The following is a 20,980-nucleotide window of genomic DNA, read 5'->3' on the forward strand; positions in this document are numbered from 1 at the left end:
GCAGGACTTGTTTAAGGTCGAAGCGTTTCAGTTTGAAGGTCAGATTTGGATGGTCGATAAGAGTTTTTCCCTGAAAAACAGAGTTGCAGCAAACAAGTCATTTGCTTCCCTTCCTCCTCCTGCCTTCTGTAAGTGCTGGTCGTCATGGCTCAGAGTGTCGGCACTCAGAATACAGCGATGCTTCTCGGCACCATGGCAACTCGTCAACACAACAAGCCGTCCAAACTTTACACACTGACTCTGATTGGTGACCGGCCGTCATGCACAGCAGTACTGGCCTTTCTAATTAGCCCAGGGATGTTTGACCCTCCCATTGAGCAAGATGGGCTGTGCAAACACACCCTGCACTACCTGCTGGTCATATGCAGTGCAGTGATTACACTGAGAGCATAAATATTTTTACGCCACATTGAGTCTTAACACAAACAAGCAAAATTTGAAATTTGCGGCCGCTAAATATATCTTTCTCAGTATCAGTATCACCGTTACTCAGTGTCGTGCTCATGGTTCATGGGAGGAAATTGGCCAAGGAGACGCTGCTGCCTTCTGTGCTGGAACATGGTGATGCAGACACAGAAAGTGAGAAGCCACAGCTGGGGGAGGTAGGACGCTAACATCCAGCCAAGTGTGCAAACTGTTGAGAGAGGAGAGTGTGAACAACCAGGTAGGCAAGTGAAGCACTGTTCAGATGCAGATTTTTATGAAGCTTGCTGAGATTAAATAGGAAACAGGAAAGGGACTTTAAGTGGCAGTATATTCTGTAGGGGTACAAAAAGAGGTCTTGACCAGAGTTCCACCTCTTGGCACATCTAAGCACTTTCCTTCCCCGAGGCAAGGAAATAAAGTCTGAAAAACAGACACTAAAGATCTGTTATTTCCTCTTTATGGTTCATTCATCCGACCTGTGTATTGACATGAATTAATTGAACAGAGGTGACTCGGAGTTTCACGCCGAAAGTCCGTTTTAATTACACCTTGATGTAGTCTAATTACAGGGCGGTATGCGCCACAGTGAGTGCCCTCGGACATGTGCAGTACCGCACAAATGCCAAATAATGATATTTATAAGTGGCCTATTTAGTCCTGATAATAACAATATACGGCATGGCTGACTGAGATATGTAGTGAGTGTTTCCGTAGGACGAGAAATAAAGGGAGTGAAATACAGCAGAAACAGCCTCTGGTGCAAGCAACTGAATGGATTTAGTGCTGCAAACAGTTTGAAATGGTCCTTCGACATTGATGGACTCAGTAGTTCAAAGGTATCAGTATCGTAGGCCTCAGTTTTATTCTCCTGACGGCAAATCTGTCAAATCTCCTCACTCAAGCTGTCAACATCTGGCCGCTTTGAGGGAATCACAGTGTCTTACTTTGTCATCCTCCGCCCAGCGAGGAGTGATCCGGACTGAGGTCAACATGCAGGGGCCAAACAGCCAAAACTCCAGCCCCGACAGGAATATGCTTATTGGAGGTGAAAGAGAGGGTGAAGAGGAAGAGCAGGAGGAGGAGGAGGAGGAGGAAGAAGAAGAAGACATTAAACAAGAGCAGCTGGGAGGAGAGGATCGTGTGAACTCTGATGATGACTATGACACAGATCTGGAGCTCAGAGGTATAGAGATAAGTGATTTTGGATAGAAAAAGGGAGACAAATAGGGTGGGAGAGCTATGCCATTTTAAAGTGATGATGGGTGTGATGTTTTCTATTATAAAAAAAAAAAAAAAAAAGAAAATAGGAAATTGCTTGATGGTGTGAGGCGTATGTTTAACAATGACCTAAAATAATATTCTATCCAACTGTGCAAAGGACTTTGATGGTGAGTTTTGATTAAATATTCATCTGAACTTGCTCTGATAAGACAAAGGCTTCCTGTCACCCCGTCTGTTAATCTTGTCCCTTCTGGTTTTCCATCTTCTCAATCTCGACATGATTTCAGAGAAGAAAGAAAAAAAAAGAAAAAAAAACAGAAACTCCTACACACGCCCGCCCACACATGTTGAGCCCTGTTCTGCATCTTAATGATTTCATCTCAGTCTTTGTGTCAGGCTTCCTTTTAACCAGAAGTGAAAACCATCTGGTATGAATGAGCTCCCCTGACAGGGCGAAATCAGCCATGAGGGACTTTTCAATATCACACTCAAAAGGTCCTCCGGAGGAGGAGAAGTGCCACATCTCTTCTTTCAAAAGAGGTATTGATAGCTAACAATTGAGACAGACGCTAAACCTCTACAGTCTTTGTTCACGTTGCAGATCAGGAGGATGCATATGACCCGACGGGCCAGACGAGCTACATGGAGGCGTGTGAGAAGTTACAGGTGGCACCTGCCTCTAACTTCCTGCAGCAAATGAAAAATAGCGAGCTGTCCATGATGCATCGTGGTCTGGGGCCTAAGGTACTTCATCTATTTATATATAATTTTACTTCTATGACTTTATTCCATGGTTTCTATAATTTGGAATCCTGGTGTAAGCCAACAACATTTCATCAGCAGCCACTGAGCAGCCATCTGTGTCCAATTTATTCTTTTAGTGACAGTAACAGCTGTTTGTTTAAAAAAAACAAAAACAAAAAAAAAACAAAAAACGTTTTATTCAAAAGTATTATAGGCAGTAATATTCAAAATATTCTTACGAGTACTGAGGTGAAAGTCCAGTGAAAGTTTAGTTCATAAAAATTTTAAAGTTTTAGTTGTGTTACACAATCTTACATTTATTTATGCTTTGTCTCTTCAAATTGAAATGGATTGAACCCAGTTTCATGTTTTTGAAGTGTGACATGTGAAAGCAGCAAAGGGCAGATAGACACAGTTAGTGACTAGTTTGTGAACATACTGGAGCATTTAGCAACTAAATAGCCAGATATTTCCCAGTGGAGTTGGCAGAGAATAAAACACGTCTCCAAATTAATGAAAGTGTTGCTCTGTACTGGAGAAGAACTTCTGTTTTTTGATGAAGTGAGCCGTTAGGTGAAGCCCCCTCCATGCATCATTTCCATACAGTTCCTTTGACTGTCTGTCTTAGCTCCATAACATTCTTGAGGGTCATTTTTTTTGCTCATCACATCAGTTTCACCAGGAGGAAGGAAGGTACATGAACTGAACCTGCCTTCTCAGTGCAGACCTACACATATTTGAGCTTTTTTGTCTCACTTACGCTATTTCACATCATCCCAGACCTTTGGTCAGAAAAAAAAACTAATTAATTCAAAGTCACATTCCCCTCCAGGGGCACCGCAGTGATCATCACTAGAGAGCACTGTGTTAAGCGTTTCCCAGGAAATAGATCTCTACAGTACACTTTACATTGAAAATTGCATAAACCTTGTCCTTCATATGGATCTTGAGAACACGACAACATAAATAATCTTTTGCCTCTTTGAAGGAGGAGAGAGAGATCACTGAGTAGATCTAAATCCGAGTTTGCCTCTGGAGAAATATTCTTATTTTTTTATTATCTTCTCATAAAACACAAAAATGTATGACAGATACAGACGTCAGGTTTAAAACAAACGTTACCAAAACCAAATGTATGATCTAATGAACATGCTGAGTTGCTTTTTACCATAAAGGCTACTCTGAAAAACACAATTCAATATGTCTATCTCGTGATTTGTTGTGCCTTGCTTTAGCCCTCAAGTCAATAACAATTAGTTGTCTTTCTCATGATTAATCAATGTAAAATTGCTCCGTGGTTGTACATCCTCTGAAATGTGAAAATACGTTGCCTGGAGCTCTTAGCAACACAGCTTGACATTTTTACAGGTTTCCACTGGTTCACAGTGCTGTAAATGAAAGTTGTAGGAGTAAATCCATTTCCCAACAAGCCATTTCCTGAGCTTTCAGCTTCAGTGACATCAGTCAGACAGATTGAATCGGAGTTTTAAAAAGTCCTCTCCTGTCAATCACGCAGAATAGAAGTTAAGCAAAGGTCGTCTATCTAATGTCCTGCAGACTGACTGGCTTGCATGGAGGGAGTCCACGACGCGCATTCAAACGTGCTGTGCTCTGACGGGGCTGTTTTCTGCTCTGCTGTTCTCAGATCAAGTTAACATAAGGCTTCACACGCTCAACTTTCTCATTAGCCGTGCTAGAAACTATAATTTTCATGTTCTGCGAGCTTCATTTCTGACCCACGCCTCCACACAGCTCCCTTCTGCTTCATTTGTCTCACGCAGGTTTAATATCCCTCTCTCTCTCCTCCTCCTCCTCTCTCTCCACGTCTCTCTTTCTCTCTCTCTGCCCACCTGCATCAGCACATGTACTCTTTTAACTGGAATACAGATAAGAAAATACACTGCTGCAGTGAACAAACAGAAGAATTTCACTTTGGGGTGGTGGGGGGGGTGGTAATGGTGGTGGTGGTTGGTTGTGTGTTTGCAGGGCACCGAAGCACTGGCGGTTCCCCTGGTAACCAACACTTCAATACTGAGGCTGAACCTGCGAGATAATTGGATGGAGGGAATGGGCGGAGCTGCTATCGCCGAGATGTTAAAGGAAAATTGTTACATTACAGGTGGTTTTACTTGGCACTCAGGCACAGTCTCCCCTCCTTCTCCCTCAATCTGTCTTCTCCAGCAAAAAGTGCGACCCTCACTCCCACTCATACGCCACTCTCACCCCAATTATATGCCACGGCACACCATTTAACATCTGGGGTCCCTGTCTCATATTTGTTAAATGTCAGTCCTGTGTGCAGATCAGGAACCTATGGGGGGGATCTATGGAGAATAACTCCTGTGAGTCATGCAGGCTCTTTGGGCTGCTGTCGTTATTTTTAACAGTCTTTATCATACACCACTATTCAACTTTCAGGGGCAATCCAGTCCAAATATTACAGATTAGTTGCCAGTGGATATGTTTCTGACGCTGCAGCAGACATTAGCCAACCCAGAATTCAAATGACTCACAATGTAAAATTGGCTTAAGGGTTCAGGAGGAAGATCATTCCCAGGTTGTCAAATATTGACGCTTCGGGCTAGAATTTTGGGCTGAACACCAACCCCAGGAGTCGGTACTTGATGGCCTGGCAATAACACACAGCGGTCCAAAAACATAAGATTGTTGCACTGCCTTGGTTTCCAGTAGCCTGGAATTGAAAAATTAAACACTGGCTCTAGAGATGACCTTTGGTAAAGGGGGGTCCAGTCACCATTTAACACACTGGTCCTCTAAAAAATTCGGACCTGATGGACTTCAGACTGAAAAAAAGGAAGGGAGGGAGTTACCAATAACTATTTTTCCGAAACTAACTTCAGCAGTAGTCAGGATACCAAATCGAACTGTAATAAAGACACTCAAATGGATGCACAGAAGAGCACAAAACTTGAAAAAAATATCTTTTGAACCAGCAAAGACTCTCCTGTACTTGTTCTCTCTGCATACCTCTTTGTGATTCAGTTTTCTCCCTCCACGTATTGGTCTTTTCACCTCTTTCCATCACACCTGACCTCTTACCCATGTGTGTGCCAATCCAGAGGTGGATCTATCCGACAACAGTCTTGGGGACTATGGAGCCAGAGCCATGGCTGGTATGCTTAAAGAGAACAGCACCCTGGTGAACCTTAATCTATCAGGAAACAATTTCACGGACCGGTCTGTGGAACACCTTGGCTCAGCGATCATCACCAACACCAAGCTGCAGCACCTCGACCTCAGCCACAACTCTCTGGGAGAGCATGCAGGTAGCATAGCAATAAGGCTTGTAAAGGTCTCATATTTTTATTGTCGTCTCTCAAAGAAAGGAGCCAATGTCTCACATTTTTATCAAGTTAATATTAAAGATTTATAATGGAGATACATAATTGTGCATGTTTTCACAGCACATGATAGTATGTGGCAAAGTTAGAAGAGGATATTAAATAGGTATAAGATGTACATGAGTCTGAGGCTTTTACAACAGGGATCTGCTCTGAAGTTTGAAGGCCCACTTTGTAAATTTGGAACAAGACTCAAAAGTCAACTTTTGTATGTAGTGAACCTTTAAATCTGGCCTTTTCAAAAAATCGGTGGTTGCACCACAAAGCATGTGACAGTCAAACATTGATTGTTAAATATGAATATGCTGCTAAAAACAGCCTCCACTAACAGGATCTCTTGCTTTGCATCAGATTTTGGAATCTGGCTGCAGGGATCTGTTCCCATTCAGCCACACGAGCAGTAGTGAGATCCAACACAACCGGCAGTGCTCCAATTCCTCCAAAAGTGTTAGATGGGGTCAGGATAGGGGTTTTAAGTTTAAAGTGGCAATTTGTAATGGTCAGAATTATAATTCAAACATTCGAAACATTTACTGTGATGATATCAATAGAATGTGAAGAAACAACAGTGTGCAAGAACTTTCAGAGAAATCTAATGAAGGTAGCTGATTAACTAATGGTACACATTAGGATGGCTAGCAACGAGCAGCAGTTGTTGTTTACTCTTTAAATGTTGCCCCCTGTATTATTGGAGGAAAACTAATTCTGGCAATATATTACAAACTACACTTAACTTAAGCTTCAGACAGCTGCGGCAAGATTATAACCAGTCTATAACAGTCAGAATAGCTGATCATGCTGCAGCAGTGACATTTTGTTTCATTTCTCTTTAAGTAGTCCAACCCATGAAAAACAACACCAGAACAAGAGTGCAGAAATAACACGTGGGCAGATGAGCAAACAATAGCTACTGAAAAAGTTCACATCTAGTGTGAGTTGAATTCGAAATGAAGCCATTTTGATGACTTTATTATTTGAAACCAAAACGTATCCATATGTGTTCTTTTGTTTACGTGTTAATGAATGACCAGTTTAAAATCAAGTGCCTGAGATTACACTAAGGCCCTTTAAATTAACCAATTACAATGAAGAGTGCAGAATTATCTGAAATTATGACCATGTGCAATCAGACTTTTGGAAAACCATTCTCATGAACGCAGCATGAGTTTGGCATAATGGTGCAGCCTTATCTCTAAGCAGTCATAAGACAGCAGGCAGCAGCAGACTGTGGCATTCAAAGGTCAAGTACATTTTGCCTTCATTAAAACCTCTTTCAATTATGATGTGGATGAGCTTTGTGACAGGCACCTTGAGGAGAAAGCATCTGATGAAGGTGATAGAAAATAAATCTGTCTCTCGGAAGGGGGACACATCGCCCTGTCTCATTGCCATGTGCGTCGCTATGATTCATTCCCGCATATTCAATTCTATTTTCTCCAGTGCTGAAATATCAAAGAACATCCTCATTCGTTTTTTGAGTGCACTCTTCCATATAGTAGGTTCCTGAGAGAAAGTATACCAATCAAACACTCTGACAGTCATGCTATGGTGTTATTGCTTTTTCAACCGAGCACAGTAAGTATGTCTTTTTCTATGATTATGAACTGCTGAGTGCCATGCACTTTCCTATCCCTATAATAAAGAGGGTGAGATGATGATGGGGGAGCTTTTGTGTTTGAGCTCTCTGCCTCTGCAGCCCTCACTTACCAGGCCATGAAACACACAATCACACCATCTCACTGGAATTTACTGGAGATGAGATAAGTTACCTCCAAAGAGTGAAGAAATGTGTGTGCTTCATTTTAATAAGGACTTCTGACTTTGCTTTCTTGCCAGATATCTGTCATCTTTTCCTGGATGCGAATAATTTTCCAGTATCAGAGCTCCACTTTCCAGATACAGACTATTACAGATCGTCTGATAACTATGATTTATGTTTGGTTTGAAGAATGCATTGTAACACTGAGGATATTAGACATGTTCTTAAATAGTGTAGCATTTTATTTTGTCAGACTGCCGTTATTTTTCTTTTCCTATCTAAAGGGCGAATCCTGGGAGACTCTCTGTCAGAGAACACAGGGTTGAGATGGCTAAGTCTTGCCTGGAACTGCATCCGTGGGAGAGGAGCTGTGATGTTGGCCAACGGCCTCGGGGTAATGCACCTAGTGATCAATGTTTGAACTCTCGCTTTTGAAAACAACATCCACAGGTGATACAGTGACTGGTTGGGACAGTACAATTTTTTGAGCTCATACCATATGAAACATCACATTAAGTTTAGAACAAAATCAGCCCATTCACCATATATACACATTCAGAAATAGACCATATCAACATTCCTACAGTACACATGTATATATGAGCTGACTTGGAGGTGGTGTTATAGCAAGCAAGAATGCTGCCAAGTGATAAACCACTGTTCAAGATGGCGTTTCAACATTTGTAAGCACTAAGCTATTGAAAATGGATGTCTTTAACAGGACATAATGATGTTCGCCAGAATTTAAGAAGAGTAGGTTTATCATTCATAATGCAGACCATTATTGTCAGATTTAAGTGCTCTGTCCCAGATGGTATTTTTCCAATGTAACCTATAACAACTCTGAATTGTGTTTTGCACAAACCTTGTCTCTTGTCAAGGAAGCTAGATGACAAAATAAATGAACACTTTATTTGGTTTTCCATCAGGGTTTTTGAACTCTAAAGAAAAGATTCTTACATCTTTCCCACTCTTCGATGCAGACGCTCACTCTTGCTGAACTATTGTTATAAGGTTTAGCAAATGTTAGTCAAATTTAGGGCAAGCAAAGACTAGAATAGGGAGTTAGTAGAGTGACTGTGTAATGAGAACCCAGCTGATTAAGTTTAAACTAAACTTGTATATTAAGTTTAATGTTATGATTGAGTTGTGCAGGTTGTTATTTGCTACAAGAGGAGGATACTATATATCATAACCTGGCTAACCCATTTTATCCTGCTTGTGAAGCAGCCCTCTGGTCACGTATCCATTAAGCTTCTCACAGCAGGAGAGGCAGAGACACTTTTTCCCTCCCTATCTTAATGACCAAGATGGTCAAGGGTACCCTGATCAGTAAGCTGCACTGACAGCTTTGATTGATTCAGGTCCTGAGAGGCTTATTACTGATACTGCTGTTCTCTAGCTTTGAATTAAGATGTTTCTTTGTTCCTCTGCTTAGCTTGTTAGAGAACTTGTTCCAGTTTCACTCATTATTGCATTTGAAGTCTTACTCTACCAGAGATTTTTTTTTTCTGTTCTGATTTTTAGGGAAACATTTTCCTTAAATCCGTTGATCTTTCTTTCAATGGTTTTGGTAAAGAAGGAGCCATTGCTTTAGGACAGGCTCTGAAGGAGAACAGTGTTTTGGAGGAGTTGAATGTGAGGTAGGAGCCGTTGTTATGTCCGTTATCTGATAATCACATTATCCTATAGTAAAAGTTAAATGGGGCAGCTTGGATTGTTCTGTCATAAATCCCAAATGAGAGCACAGGATATGTTGTCCCTTGTATGGTATTAAGTGCAATATACAAACTAATACAATAATCCACCTCTGAGAGTTTTTCTGAGGTTTGGCAATAAATCTTTTCATATTTCTGAAAGTGAAAACCCTAAACAAAAGTTCAGTTTCCTCTGCTTCTCGTTTTAATTCAAGCAAAACAAAGCTTGCCTCACAAATTTTCCAGACATTGTGCCACATGGATGAATAATGCCATTTAAAAAATAACACTTCATGATTGCTTTCCCTCACACTCCAACACACTTTTTTTCCCATTTGTTTTCTACCTACTACTCTCCACAGCAACAACCGCATACCCCCTGAAGGAGCCATTCGCCTAGCCATGGGCCTCAAAGTAAACAAGACAATCAAATCCCTGAATGTAAGCTGTTGAAAAGAGATTGCTTGTAGCCTGAAAAGCAATGGGGGGCATCAGTGGATAAAATGGGATAAAGTAAATGGATCACTGTACTTTGTTTTAATGTCAATGCCCAAGCAGAGTTCAGTTAGTCAAAAGTTTAGAAAGACACAATTCAATTTGCATTTGCATAACTGAAATAGTTGTCACCTGTTTTCTTAGGCAAGACAAGTGGCTAAACTTTATCACTTGAGCATCTTTGTCAGTTCTTAAAGTAAGTTCAAGTTTAGTTTGACCTCATGCTTCGCTTTCTGACTGTAAGGCTATACTTACTTGCCTGCATTTCAATAAAAAGGGCATTACCATTCATATAGTATGTCTGTAAATATGAAGCTGGAATTTGCAGCCTGTGCAAAAGTTAGCTTAGCATAAATATTTGAAACAAGAGGAAACAGTACCAGTGTACTGTGATTAGCTTGTACAAGTAGGCTTTCGTGGAAGTCAGGAGACATATACGAGCAGCATAGTCCGCATAGGGACAATGTCACAGTGATGAATGGGCCAAACACAGGACTTTCACTGGGGTTCACGTCATAAGCAATGACTTTATTATAGACTTACTGGTAGTGAACTTAACATCGAGGTAATGAGTTAATACTTAGCACAGTTTGGTAGGACTACGAGGAACAGTGTTTGGTAACAAAAAATAAGTGAAGCAGTTAACCTGGCTCAGTTCAGTGCTGACAAAGTCCGCCTATCAGCAGCTCTTAAGCTCTCTAATGAATTATTGCCTGGCTCTGACCAAAGTAAAGACTCCTGGAAGTAACTGGTCCCAGCCAAGAAATGGGCCGGCATATAATTCCCAATGTAAGGGGTGGAAATCTTTTAAATGTGTATAAGTTTAAGGGGGATTTAGAGGAGCAGAGTCTGCCAGGTGGCCCAGATTGGTCATGTTAAACACTGGCTCTAGCGCCAGGGCAGGGTGAGGCGAGGGGTGTTCAGTTGGTCTGTAAGGCTTTTAGTTGTCTTAACTTATTTTGTCACTTTTAGAACGAAACCCACAGTAAAGACATCTGTGCATTATTTACTTACTTTTATAATATTTGTCTTTGGCCAGATGGGGAGGAATCCCATCCAGAATGCAGGGTGCTTCGGCATCCTGAAGTCTGTGAAGGATAACCCAGATTCAGCCATGGAGGCATTAGACTTTTCGGTAACTCACACATATCCCACCACTATGAGACCTTCTGCATAGCTCATTTTTAAACATATTCACTTGCTTCTCTGTGTTCCCCTCTCTTTAGGACATCACAGTGAACCAGGATTTTGAAGACATGTATACGGCACTGAAAGAAAATTTCCCTGCGCTTACTGTGATTCACGGGGGCAGAATTGGTACATTCAGCATAGCAAAAGCTTGAAAAATGTTTTTGTGTGTATTGTGTTAAAACGCGTGATTGCTGTACTTTTATGCCAGAAAAGATAGTTGAAGTCTTGTCAAAGCTCTGTGGACGTTTGCATTGACAGATGAACCAAAGGACGGATGCATGAAAGGATAAAATCTTTTATGTTAAAGAGCCATGGGAGAATATTCGTCTGAAAGAAATGCATTTAGATGAAATAAAACGTGTTAAATACCCAATCAATTCAAGATAAAGATGATTCTGTGTGCGTGTGAGCGTGTGTGTGCTTATGTGTGCTTGTAACACAGTGTTGTTCAAGTCATTGAACACAGGCATACAATACAGGTATTGAGTATGATTCTTTTTAGGTATGATCTGATTTGATGTTATATAATGTCAGTGGGTAGAATGATGGAAAGGATCAGAGAGCACCGCATTGTGTATGAAAAGAAGCGAAAGTGGGTTGCACAAAAAGGATTTAAGTACTGCATGACTAGTCTAATAGAGAAACCAGCTTTAAAAGAACAGTCCACCATTAGATAAGAGTCCTGTTTACTGCAGCAGGACAACTCAAACAGTGATAGATACAGTAAGCTGTCATTTGGAGACATTTATCTCTCCCACGCTCCAGCCAAAATGATCTCATTGTATTTTGATAATGTAATAATTAATAATAACACCAAAACTATACTGGAATTTGTCTAAAATCTTACATTGCATGTTGTCAGTTAGACCTTTTTTTATAATCTTTAGATGCAGGAATGGAAAGCAGACATTTATCTCAGTGCTGTTTTGTAACAGGCTACAGTGTCCAGGGACTTTACCTGAATTTCAGATTTTGTACACTTGCTCAAAGGAAAGGGAAAATAAAATAGTACTTCTTGCTCAGCTGCCTTTAGGACATCAAATGACTTCAGCTGTTGATCCTCAGCAGAGAAAACACTGGATAAGCAGCAAAACTCAAGTTACAATATATTGGATAATAAATTTGATTATTCCGTTTAACTTTCCAGAAGGGGTCATAATGAGTAGGTAATTTAAGTTCTGATAATATATGCCTGCATTTTGTTTTCACACTTAACTCGTGGAGGAGGAAGAATTCAAGTCATTCAGTCAAGTGTCTCTGACCTATTTTACCTCTTAGTCCCTGGCCTTTAAAATTCTTCTTCTTCATCATCTTCTTCTTTTATGATTATTATCCTTGTTTTTGTTGTTGTTTTGTATCATTTATTATGTTTTAACCTGTCATGAGAATAAAACAGACTACATAAAAATACATAAAGCATAACTCAGATTTCCAAAGCATGCTGCCTATGAGCCAAACAGAATCAAAATGAGATAAAATAAAATGATAGAAAATAAAATAAAATGAAACAAACATATGAACTCGGGCATTTGTTGATTAAAGAAGAGGGATACGTCTATCAGCAACGTTTCTAATTAACATTGAAAGGCACTCACTCAACTAATCACGTCTGATCGATTGTGCGCAGCCTAATGATCACTGCGTACTGCGTCACACAGAGTCACGCGTGTTTTTAAATCTCCGGCGGGCAAACCCGGTTGGCAAAACAGAGATTACCTCAGAGAGAGGGGAGCTAAACATTAACCAGAGCGCTGTGTGTTTGCGTGTCAGGAGAAGTTTTTTTTTTTTTACTCAACAGGAGAACATGGCGACGGCTGGTCCTGTGCTGTCGAAAGGACAGGTGTTGTACAGGTATTTTGTGCCCCTGCACCACGCGACCAGGTAAGCTAACGTGTAATGTGTTAGCTAAAGAAGACTTATTTTTCATGCAGCATTAGCTAAATGTTTATTAAAAAGAGCCGTTAAAGGTGGATGTTTGGACTCCACTTGTTGTCATTTATTACACGGCGTTAGGTCGCTGTCTAATATGAGTTCAGCTAAAACAATTAAACAGACGCTTTTGTGTCAAACTGTAAACTAGTATAACTAATTTAAAAGCATTTTTTCCCCATCCACATGTGTTAATTGCGTGACTCCATATGTTGTGTTTCTTCTTCCCTCAAGTGCAACAGATTGTATAGTCCAAATGCTAATGGTGAATCACTGTGTACATGTAATGCATTATGCTCTCGGAGGCTAATAGCCTTCATGTAACACACCAGGGACATTATTCACAAAACAACCAGGCAGATTTCCAAAACCTGCTTTAATCATTTGCTGGACATCTGACCTTTGTCCTGTAAAGCTGTATTATAGGTAACCACAACTTGTCAGCAGCTCATCTTTGCCTCCACGCTGCTTTGGTTTTACTCTGTGGCTGCCTGTATTCATAAACAAGTTATTGGCTTCAATACTACTTTGTTGTTATTGAGAGGGAGCCACGGAAATTTGTATCTAATTATAGCTCCCAATTAAAGCCACTGGCCCATACAGTTATTAAAAAGAGAGCCTCACTGACCTTGAAAGTTTATGGATTTTCGAATGTGGAGTAAAGCCTTCGAAAGTGTTTGTGAATTAACAGACGGCCTTGAAAGTGCTAAGTGCAAGTCAACACATGCACAATATAGCTCCTTAATCCATAAGTGGGCATAAATCAGCTGTTCTCTTCGGGCTATTATTGGTACAGCACTTGAAGTCCTGTGAGAAATCCTGAAATTGAGGTTAATGTTGACATTTAAGCAGCTTTATGACGGTTACAGAATTATTATAAAATTGATAGTGTAGGGAAAGCTATGAAAGTCACTAAAATGCCCTTGGATTTGGTGTCCAGCTGAGTGTGGGAGCTCAGTTTAACACTGCATATGAGTAGACATATTCTGCGTGAAGCCGCTGAAGCAGCTGACAATTTTTCTCCTTGTTCCATTGACACATTTTATCAATCAGTGCTTGCTTTCAAATTTTAGTTTATGCCTTTACAAAAGGTGACGAGGTTTTCTGAGTTTTTTGACATAGCTTCAGCCTCACGTTTTTAAAACACAAGCTATATGTAAATTATAGAACAAGCCTATCCTGTTTGTTATTATGTACTTACAAGTGCTTTAAATGTAGATGTATTACTAGTTGGAATTACTGCCACAACTGATGATTATTTTCATTGTCAATGAATCTATTATTTTCTTGATTAGTTAGTTGAGAGAATGAGAATGAAAATTGTGGAAAAAGCCCTAGATGACATCTGCAGATTGATTGTCTGTAATGTATTTATTGTATTGTATTGTATTTATTAAGTGGTCTTTTATATTATGCTAATTATGTGTGCACTTTTACGGAGCTGCTTTTTAAATCTCATTGTACTGTGTATAATGACAATAAAGGCTTTCAATTCAATAAATTTTATTCAGTTCAATTGATTAATAACATTTACTTGCTTTACAAATTATTTTGCATCTCGTGTTAAACAAAACATGCTGCCTCCTCAGAAAATCTGCCACAAAAAAAGTTCTCCTCCTGAGGCATAGCTCAAGTTTTTCATACCAACCAAAAGAAATCAGCATAAATGGAGGACATTTTAGTAAAAATTATGTCCTCCTCTGGAATGGCCCTAAACTAAACTAGACTAAATTCTGATGTCTTGCTCTGTCCACAATCAAAAGATATTTCTAGAGGAGTAAAGAAACCAGAAAATATTCACATTTAAGACGCTAGAATCAAAGAACCTTTTTCTTTTTGTTTTAATGCCATATCCATAGCCCTATACCTGTTCACTTTCTTTGAAACAGTCTGAACACATGACATATTCAAGGCTGTCTGGTTTTGAAAGACAGTCATTCTTACAGATCGATGCCTGTTTGATTTTAACAGTACTTCTGAAAGTGAATCATGTTTCAGTCTCTTCAGAAGGGGTAAGAATAATTTTAAATCTGAAGACCCAAGCTGGCCACTCACTCATACAGTATGCATGTTTATCATATCAAAGGATATAAGCATGACTATCTTTTAGCCCGTATCTCCATGTTCCTTTTTAAGTTTGTCTTTCTTATATCAGTAAACTTCTCTGTTTTATGTTGTTGCTCCAAGCCTTTGTGAAACTTCTTTCATCTTGTTTCTGTGTAGGAGGTTTTCAGAGAGCGGCGACAAAGGCTGGTTCCGTTCCTTGTTCGTGCACAAAGTCGATGCCAGAAAAGATGCCCACTCCAACCTGCTGTCAAAGAAAGAGACCAGCAACCTGTATAAAATTCAGTGTAGGCACAAGCTCTTTTACCTACTCACAAGCAAAGGTTAATTTCCTCAAAGCAGAAGGCCAAATGCAAGTGAAAGTTATGCTGCTATATTATGCTATATTATGATTATGATATTATAATGAAATGGGCTCCGGTTTGACTTTCATCATGCTATCATCTGTAGTCTTTGCAGAAAAGAACTAAATAAATCATATTCATTCAATTCAGTCCACACTGGCCTCAGTGACCTCAGAAAAAAACTGAAAGCAACACGAGACAAGCACAGGACTCCACTGTAGTGTAACAAGTTATTTGTTATTGTATTGTACATAATGCAACATAGAGGCAGCAACAAGTGGTACAGAAAAAGCGTGATGTGTCTAGGCTGTACAGTGTGAAGATTTGTATGCGACATCAAAACAATTTGTCTGGTTTTTGTTTGAGTCTGTGGTAATAACTGTGTCTGTCTCATGAAGAGAAATCTATCACTCTCCCCAGGCTTTGATCTTTTTTGTGTGCCGTACATCTCACCATGTAGGGATTTCAATTTGAACACTCTATCAGCCATAGCCTATAACCCATTGAAAGCGAAACTGTTTTGTATATAGAAGACTTTGCTGAATTGGAGTGTGAAATTACTTTGTTGAAAGAATTCGATTGTTGCTTGTATTCTAAAAAAAAAACCCGCCCATTTCTGATAAGTCTGCCTCTCTTTTTTTCAGTTCACAATGTCAAACCAGAGTGCCTAGAAGCATACAACAGTCTAGAGTGAGTACATTCACTGCTTGTTCAATTAGGTTTCTGTCAAAAGTAAATTTTGAAAGGTTATATTTGTAAAATATATTTCTGTAAAATGTGGTAGACAAATTAGGGAAGCTATGCTTTGAGCCAAGGAGCAGGTAAGGAGATTTTGTTAATGGCACAATTTTAGAGTTTTCCACCTTCACAATAATTGAAGTAATAGAATTAATGCAAGGCTACAGAGTGTGACTATGTGCTGTCACACATGTGCCCTGAAATCTGTCAAGTGCGACTAAACATCTTCATTAGTCGCACAGGTGTGCCTGATATTCAGCAGTTCCGATTGAAGACTCTACGAAAGTTTTTTTTTAACCCCTACTGAGATGTGATTTGAGTGTGATTTAAATGCTCAAAATGATCTGTACCTTCCTGTTTACAATAATTTACATCATGTGTTAAATATGTGCTGATGTGCACCTAAATTATGTGCTTGTAAACCTAAATTACAAAGTTAGGTGCACTAAGGCAGCCAGTGTACAGTGTTCATCCCGAGCCGTGTAATTTTTTAGGTATAAAAACAACTTGAACAATGTGGGCTTAATGTTCTCTGAGTGCCCTCTAGTTGTACATTGTCATGAAATGACAGTATTTTATAACTGTTTGTGCATTCACATAAAATACTCTGTGTTTTCTTTTAATATTGACTGTAGGGCTGAGGTGCAGTACAGGCTCCATCAGGACCAGGAGTACCCTTGTGAAGTGGTGGGAAGCTGGAACACCTGGTACGGAGAGCAAGACCAAGCTGGTAAGCAGCAGTAACAGAGGACATGATGAGAAGCTGATAAAGTGTCACCTCATATTGATCACAGTCACGGTTTGCACCAGGTTTTTTTTTTCTGTTTCAAGGCCTTATGAACAACAACACTTACTTTGAGTAGCTACTGTTTGTCTGTAGATTGTTTGGCAGAGCATCACAGAGAAATGTACAGACACAGTGACTCACTGCCAACACCTCTCCTTATGATGATTTACAATATGTAGTATACATTAAAAAAAAAAAAAAAACATTTAGCCACAGCAAAACATGCTCACATGGTGATGTAGGTGCTGTATCTCTTAGTTGTGTGGGTGTCATCAGTCCTCTCACAGTGCTGCAGTGACATCTGCTGTTCTGTTTGTGCAGTGCATCTATGGCGATACAGAGGAGGCTACCCAGCTCTGACTGAGTGCCTGACGAAGCTGAACAATAACAAGGTAGGCTATGAAGTCCTTCTTAATTGTTTCCTTTGTTACACCTTTGTAATATGTAATACAAATATTATGTTCAGTCTGTACCGTGCACATTTTCTGTTCTCTATATCTTATATTATTCCTTTTCTTTTTTACTTCTTCCTCTTTTTCTTTATTTTAATGACAATGTTTTACTTTCCTTAGGAGTATTTAGAGTTTCGGAAAGAAAGGGCAAAAATGTTGATTTCAAGGAGAAATCAGCTCCTCTTGGAGTTCAGTTTCTGGAATGAACCCTTGCCCAGACCAGGACCCTGCATCTATGAAATGCGCACCTATCACCTCAAGGTAACATAAATTGCACCTATTTACTGTTATATTATTAATAGATCATATTTGTGATTCTATGACTTAAGGGACTTTTGTTAACATGTATGTTTAACGAAAGTATGTTAAAATAAAATTTGTAATTGTGCACTTTGAGACTGCCTATAATGCAGTTCATCTTTAATGATGAGGCACATTTTAGTACTGGCTCATTGTACTGAGGAGTGAACTGTCCATACATGGAGAGCTGTACCTAACAAAGTGGTTCAGAACATACCTATTGCAGAATGTGTGTGCAACCAGCACCAACTTTCTTCCTCCTTCGGGGCTCATGTGGCAAATACTGTGTTAAATAAACAAGCTATTCATGTGCTGTTAAATTGGCTTGACTGCATCATACCTGATCAGGCTGTGTGTGTACATGTATGCAAACCATAACAATGACGTAACTTAATTTAATGTCATATTTTAGTTTGCACTATGTTAATATGTAACCTCCTCATTTGTGTTCTAGCCAGGAACTATGATAGAATGGGGAAACCACTGGTAAGGCTCAACAAGTTGCTTTAAACAAATTTATGATATCAGTTGCCTGAACTTTTCCCAGGGTAAACATCAAATATTGCAGTAGTCGGGTGATTATTACACCTCTGAGAATAACATGTCTTACAACAGGGCACGGGCAATCAAATACAGACAGGAAAACAACGAAGCAGTGGGTGGCTTCTTCTCACAAATCGGCGACCTGTATGTTGTTCATCATTTGTGGGGTGAGTATGTAACATATGTTCATTACCACAGACATATTGTTTTGAGTGTTTGTAAATGAGGCAAGAGCAAGCTTCAGTAGCTCTCTTGAACGAAATTGCAGGTAAACAAGCTCTGAGTCTGTACGAGCAGATGGCATATGAGTTAAAACTGATGGGAAGTAGAAACACAGCAATTATTTTTCCCTACGGGTCCCAATGTTGCAGTTTATGTTCACAATCCACAAATTTCTTAACCTGGTTTCCATTTATTGCATGTGTGTCCCTGCTGGAAGATGGGTCTCTCCTCAGCTGTTCTGTTCTGTTCTGTTCACAGATAAAGTTTATTGTTATGCAAATAAAAAGACACAAAAAAACATGACTGTCTTGCTTACCTGCAAAGAAAGTCCATGATACACGTCGGCAGTAAGACAGAGGCACTCTGATATAGTTAAAAATCCTTTATTAATTTAACACACAAGCTTACACATCTCGACTAACGAGGGCAAGTTTGTTGTTAATTTGCTTCTACTTTCTCTGCAGATTGCCAGCTGCTGAGGTGTTTAATCCAAGCTATTTGACTATTTCTGCTCAAAATGATCTGTACAGCTAAAACTAATTTTTACCTGAAATCAACCTTCTAAGAATATCAACACCAAAACATTATATATCAAAGATATATACAGTAAATTCAATTACACCTAATGTAATGTATGGTTTGGTTACTTGTATTAACAGCTTATGAAAGCCTCCAGTCCCGGGACGAGACGAGGAACTCTGCTTGGCTGAAGGAGGGATGGGATTCCACTGTGTATTATACAGGTAGGACAGAAATTAATACACATATACTCCCTGAAAAGAAATCTACTATTTAGCCATGGGTGATTAGCTGATCATAAGAAAGCAAAAAGCAAAGCAACCGGGTAAGCACAGAAATATATACAATATGAATTGGCATATTAGGGGGGAAGTGACTAAACATGTATCCAGGAATGGGTTGTTTTGGTGCCACCTGGACATGGCTTTATTGTGTCGTTTCAACAGTATTTGTTCTGTTTCACCTCATAAAAACACATTTATAGCTAGATGGATGTTTGAGCAACAGGAAGGCCTATATATCTTGGACCGTAAAAAGGGTGAACATGATGTGATGGCGGTATTGATGAACTCATTAACTCTACTTTACGAGATATGTGCTGACCTCTTTGAAAATAATGTAGTCATATCATCATAAGTCTCAACTTGAGAAATTCTCCTTAAGTCCACAGTCTTTGAGGTGATGTTGACTCTCTTTAACATGTTTCTTCTGTTCTCTCCTCAGTGCCTTTGATCAGAAGCATGGAGTCTAGAATAATGATTCCCACCAAGAGTTCACCTTTACAATGAGAGTAACTGAAACTCCAAAATCCAAATCCGCCCACTGCCAGAACAATGTTTTTTTTTCTTTTTATCAGATAGATAATCTGTGTTACATTTTAAGTATGTAAACAAAAACATTTTCCAAGAGTATATTTGCACAGAGGCCAACCAGTCATGACATGTAATGATGCAGAGTTTGTGTGCATTTATTTGACAATCCTGAAATGCTGCAATTTAGTTCGAACATGTGAACGAAAGAAGTGACAATGAGCACAATGAAATGCCAGATCATATGTATTACATTACTTGCATCTTTATTACAATATAAAATGACAATTACATGAGCAAGAGCACAGTTGGTGTATATCCTGTTTTTTGTTTTTACCATGAACTACGGTAATGGACCGTGGATTTGTTTTTCACAATGAAGTCTCCACCCAGCATTTTTATGATCACACTTATATGGCTGGAAATGAATCAACCTGAATGAGATCACACTGAGTTTCACAGATGTGACTGTGAAATGCACACAATCAATAAAAAATGTGTCAGACTACCTCAATCATTAAAATTTCTGATCATCATTGTGCTGATTTAAAATTTACAGTAAGGTGTAAAGAGCCTTTCAGGAGCGTCTATGTTACTTCTGATATGAATTTGACAGTATTTTCAAAATAAAAGTTGACCGACACAAAGCAACGTGGTCACTGGTCATTTTAATATACAGAGCCAAGGTTGCAGAGACAAAGAGAGGAAACTGGAGTTTGGGAGCTCTACCCAGTCAGATTTTAAGATATACAGCTGAATGATAAATGTATCTAAAGCCAGGGTTTTTGTCAACACAACACGGCAGGACAGCACACACCCAACTTCAGTCTCTGGGTCCGCAACAAGATTCTCTGGTGGCACGTTACTCTGTTACTCCATCACACTCATATCTGACCCTCCTAAATGATAGGAAGGGACTTGAACTGCAACAAAGTGTTGTGTATGAAAAATATGTAAACAACAGGTAAAATGCCAATACAATAATTATTTCTTTATCAGTTATAACAGTAAACTTAATTATACAAATCCAAAAAATATGCTCTGGAATTATTCCTACTGTGTGTGTGTATATATATATATATATATATATATATATATATATATATATATATATATATATATATATATATATATATATATATATATATATATATATATATGACGGTAAAGTGTCTTCTCCAAACTATTGTTCCAAAATGTAATATACTCAATTTCCTAGCTTGAGAGTCTGCACTCTCTCAATGGTTCAGGAGATGATTCATGGGGGTTGTTCATGGGGGTTGTTCTCTAAAACTTTGTTAAATCCTGAATAGGTTTAGAATATTCTAATGATGAGGAGCCATAAGTGGATGTTTCTTCATATTAAGGGATCACAAGC

The 20,980-nt window shown here is 39.2% G+C and overlaps 2 protein-coding genes across 4 annotated transcripts; both read left to right on the plus strand.

The window, feature by feature from the left end:
• Positions 1–226: 226 nt before the first annotated feature.
• lrrc74b (leucine rich repeat containing 74B) lies at positions 227–12,402 on the plus strand. Of its 3 annotated transcripts, none has more exons than XM_037097656.1 (11): positions 227–664; positions 1,390–1,609; positions 2,249–2,391; positions 4,378–4,510; positions 5,472–5,678; positions 7,797–7,906; positions 9,040–9,155; positions 9,572–9,650; positions 10,744–10,839; positions 10,931–11,021; positions 11,154–12,402. In XM_037097656.1, the coding sequence occupies exons 2-11, from the start codon at positions 1,417–1,419 to the stop codon at positions 11,183–11,185; spliced, it is 1,200 nt and encodes a 399-aa protein (XP_036953551.1). In that variant the 5' UTR covers positions 227–664; positions 1,390–1,416; the 3' UTR covers positions 11,186–12,402. The 3 variants fall into 3 exon arrangements, with proteins under 3 accessions (XP_036953551.1, XP_036953550.1, XP_036953552.1); XM_037097655.1 differs by having other exon boundaries at positions 227–602; XM_037097657.1 differs by lacking the exons at positions 9,040–9,155; positions 9,572–9,650 and having other exon boundaries at positions 227–602.
• Positions 12,403–12,560: 158 nt separating this feature from the next.
• nipsnap1 (nipsnap homolog 1 (C. elegans)) lies at positions 12,561–20,249 on the plus strand. Its single transcript, XM_037097659.1, has 10 exons — positions 12,561–12,776; positions 15,048–15,175; positions 15,877–15,922; positions 16,606–16,700; positions 17,079–17,149; positions 17,330–17,470; positions 17,964–17,995; positions 18,125–18,219; positions 18,934–19,017; positions 19,517–20,249. The coding sequence occupies exons 1-10, from the start codon at positions 12,700–12,702 to the stop codon at positions 19,579–19,581; spliced, it is 834 nt and encodes a 277-aa protein (XP_036953554.1). The 5' UTR covers positions 12,561–12,699; the 3' UTR covers positions 19,582–20,249.
• Positions 20,250–20,980: the final 731 nt, after the last annotated feature.

This window comes from Acanthopagrus latus, chromosome 5, assembly GCF_904848185.1.
Source record: "Acanthopagrus latus isolate v.2019 chromosome 5, fAcaLat1.1, whole genome shotgun sequence".
NCBI classification, from domain to species: domain Eukaryota; kingdom Metazoa; phylum Chordata; class Actinopteri; order Spariformes; family Sparidae; genus Acanthopagrus; species Acanthopagrus latus.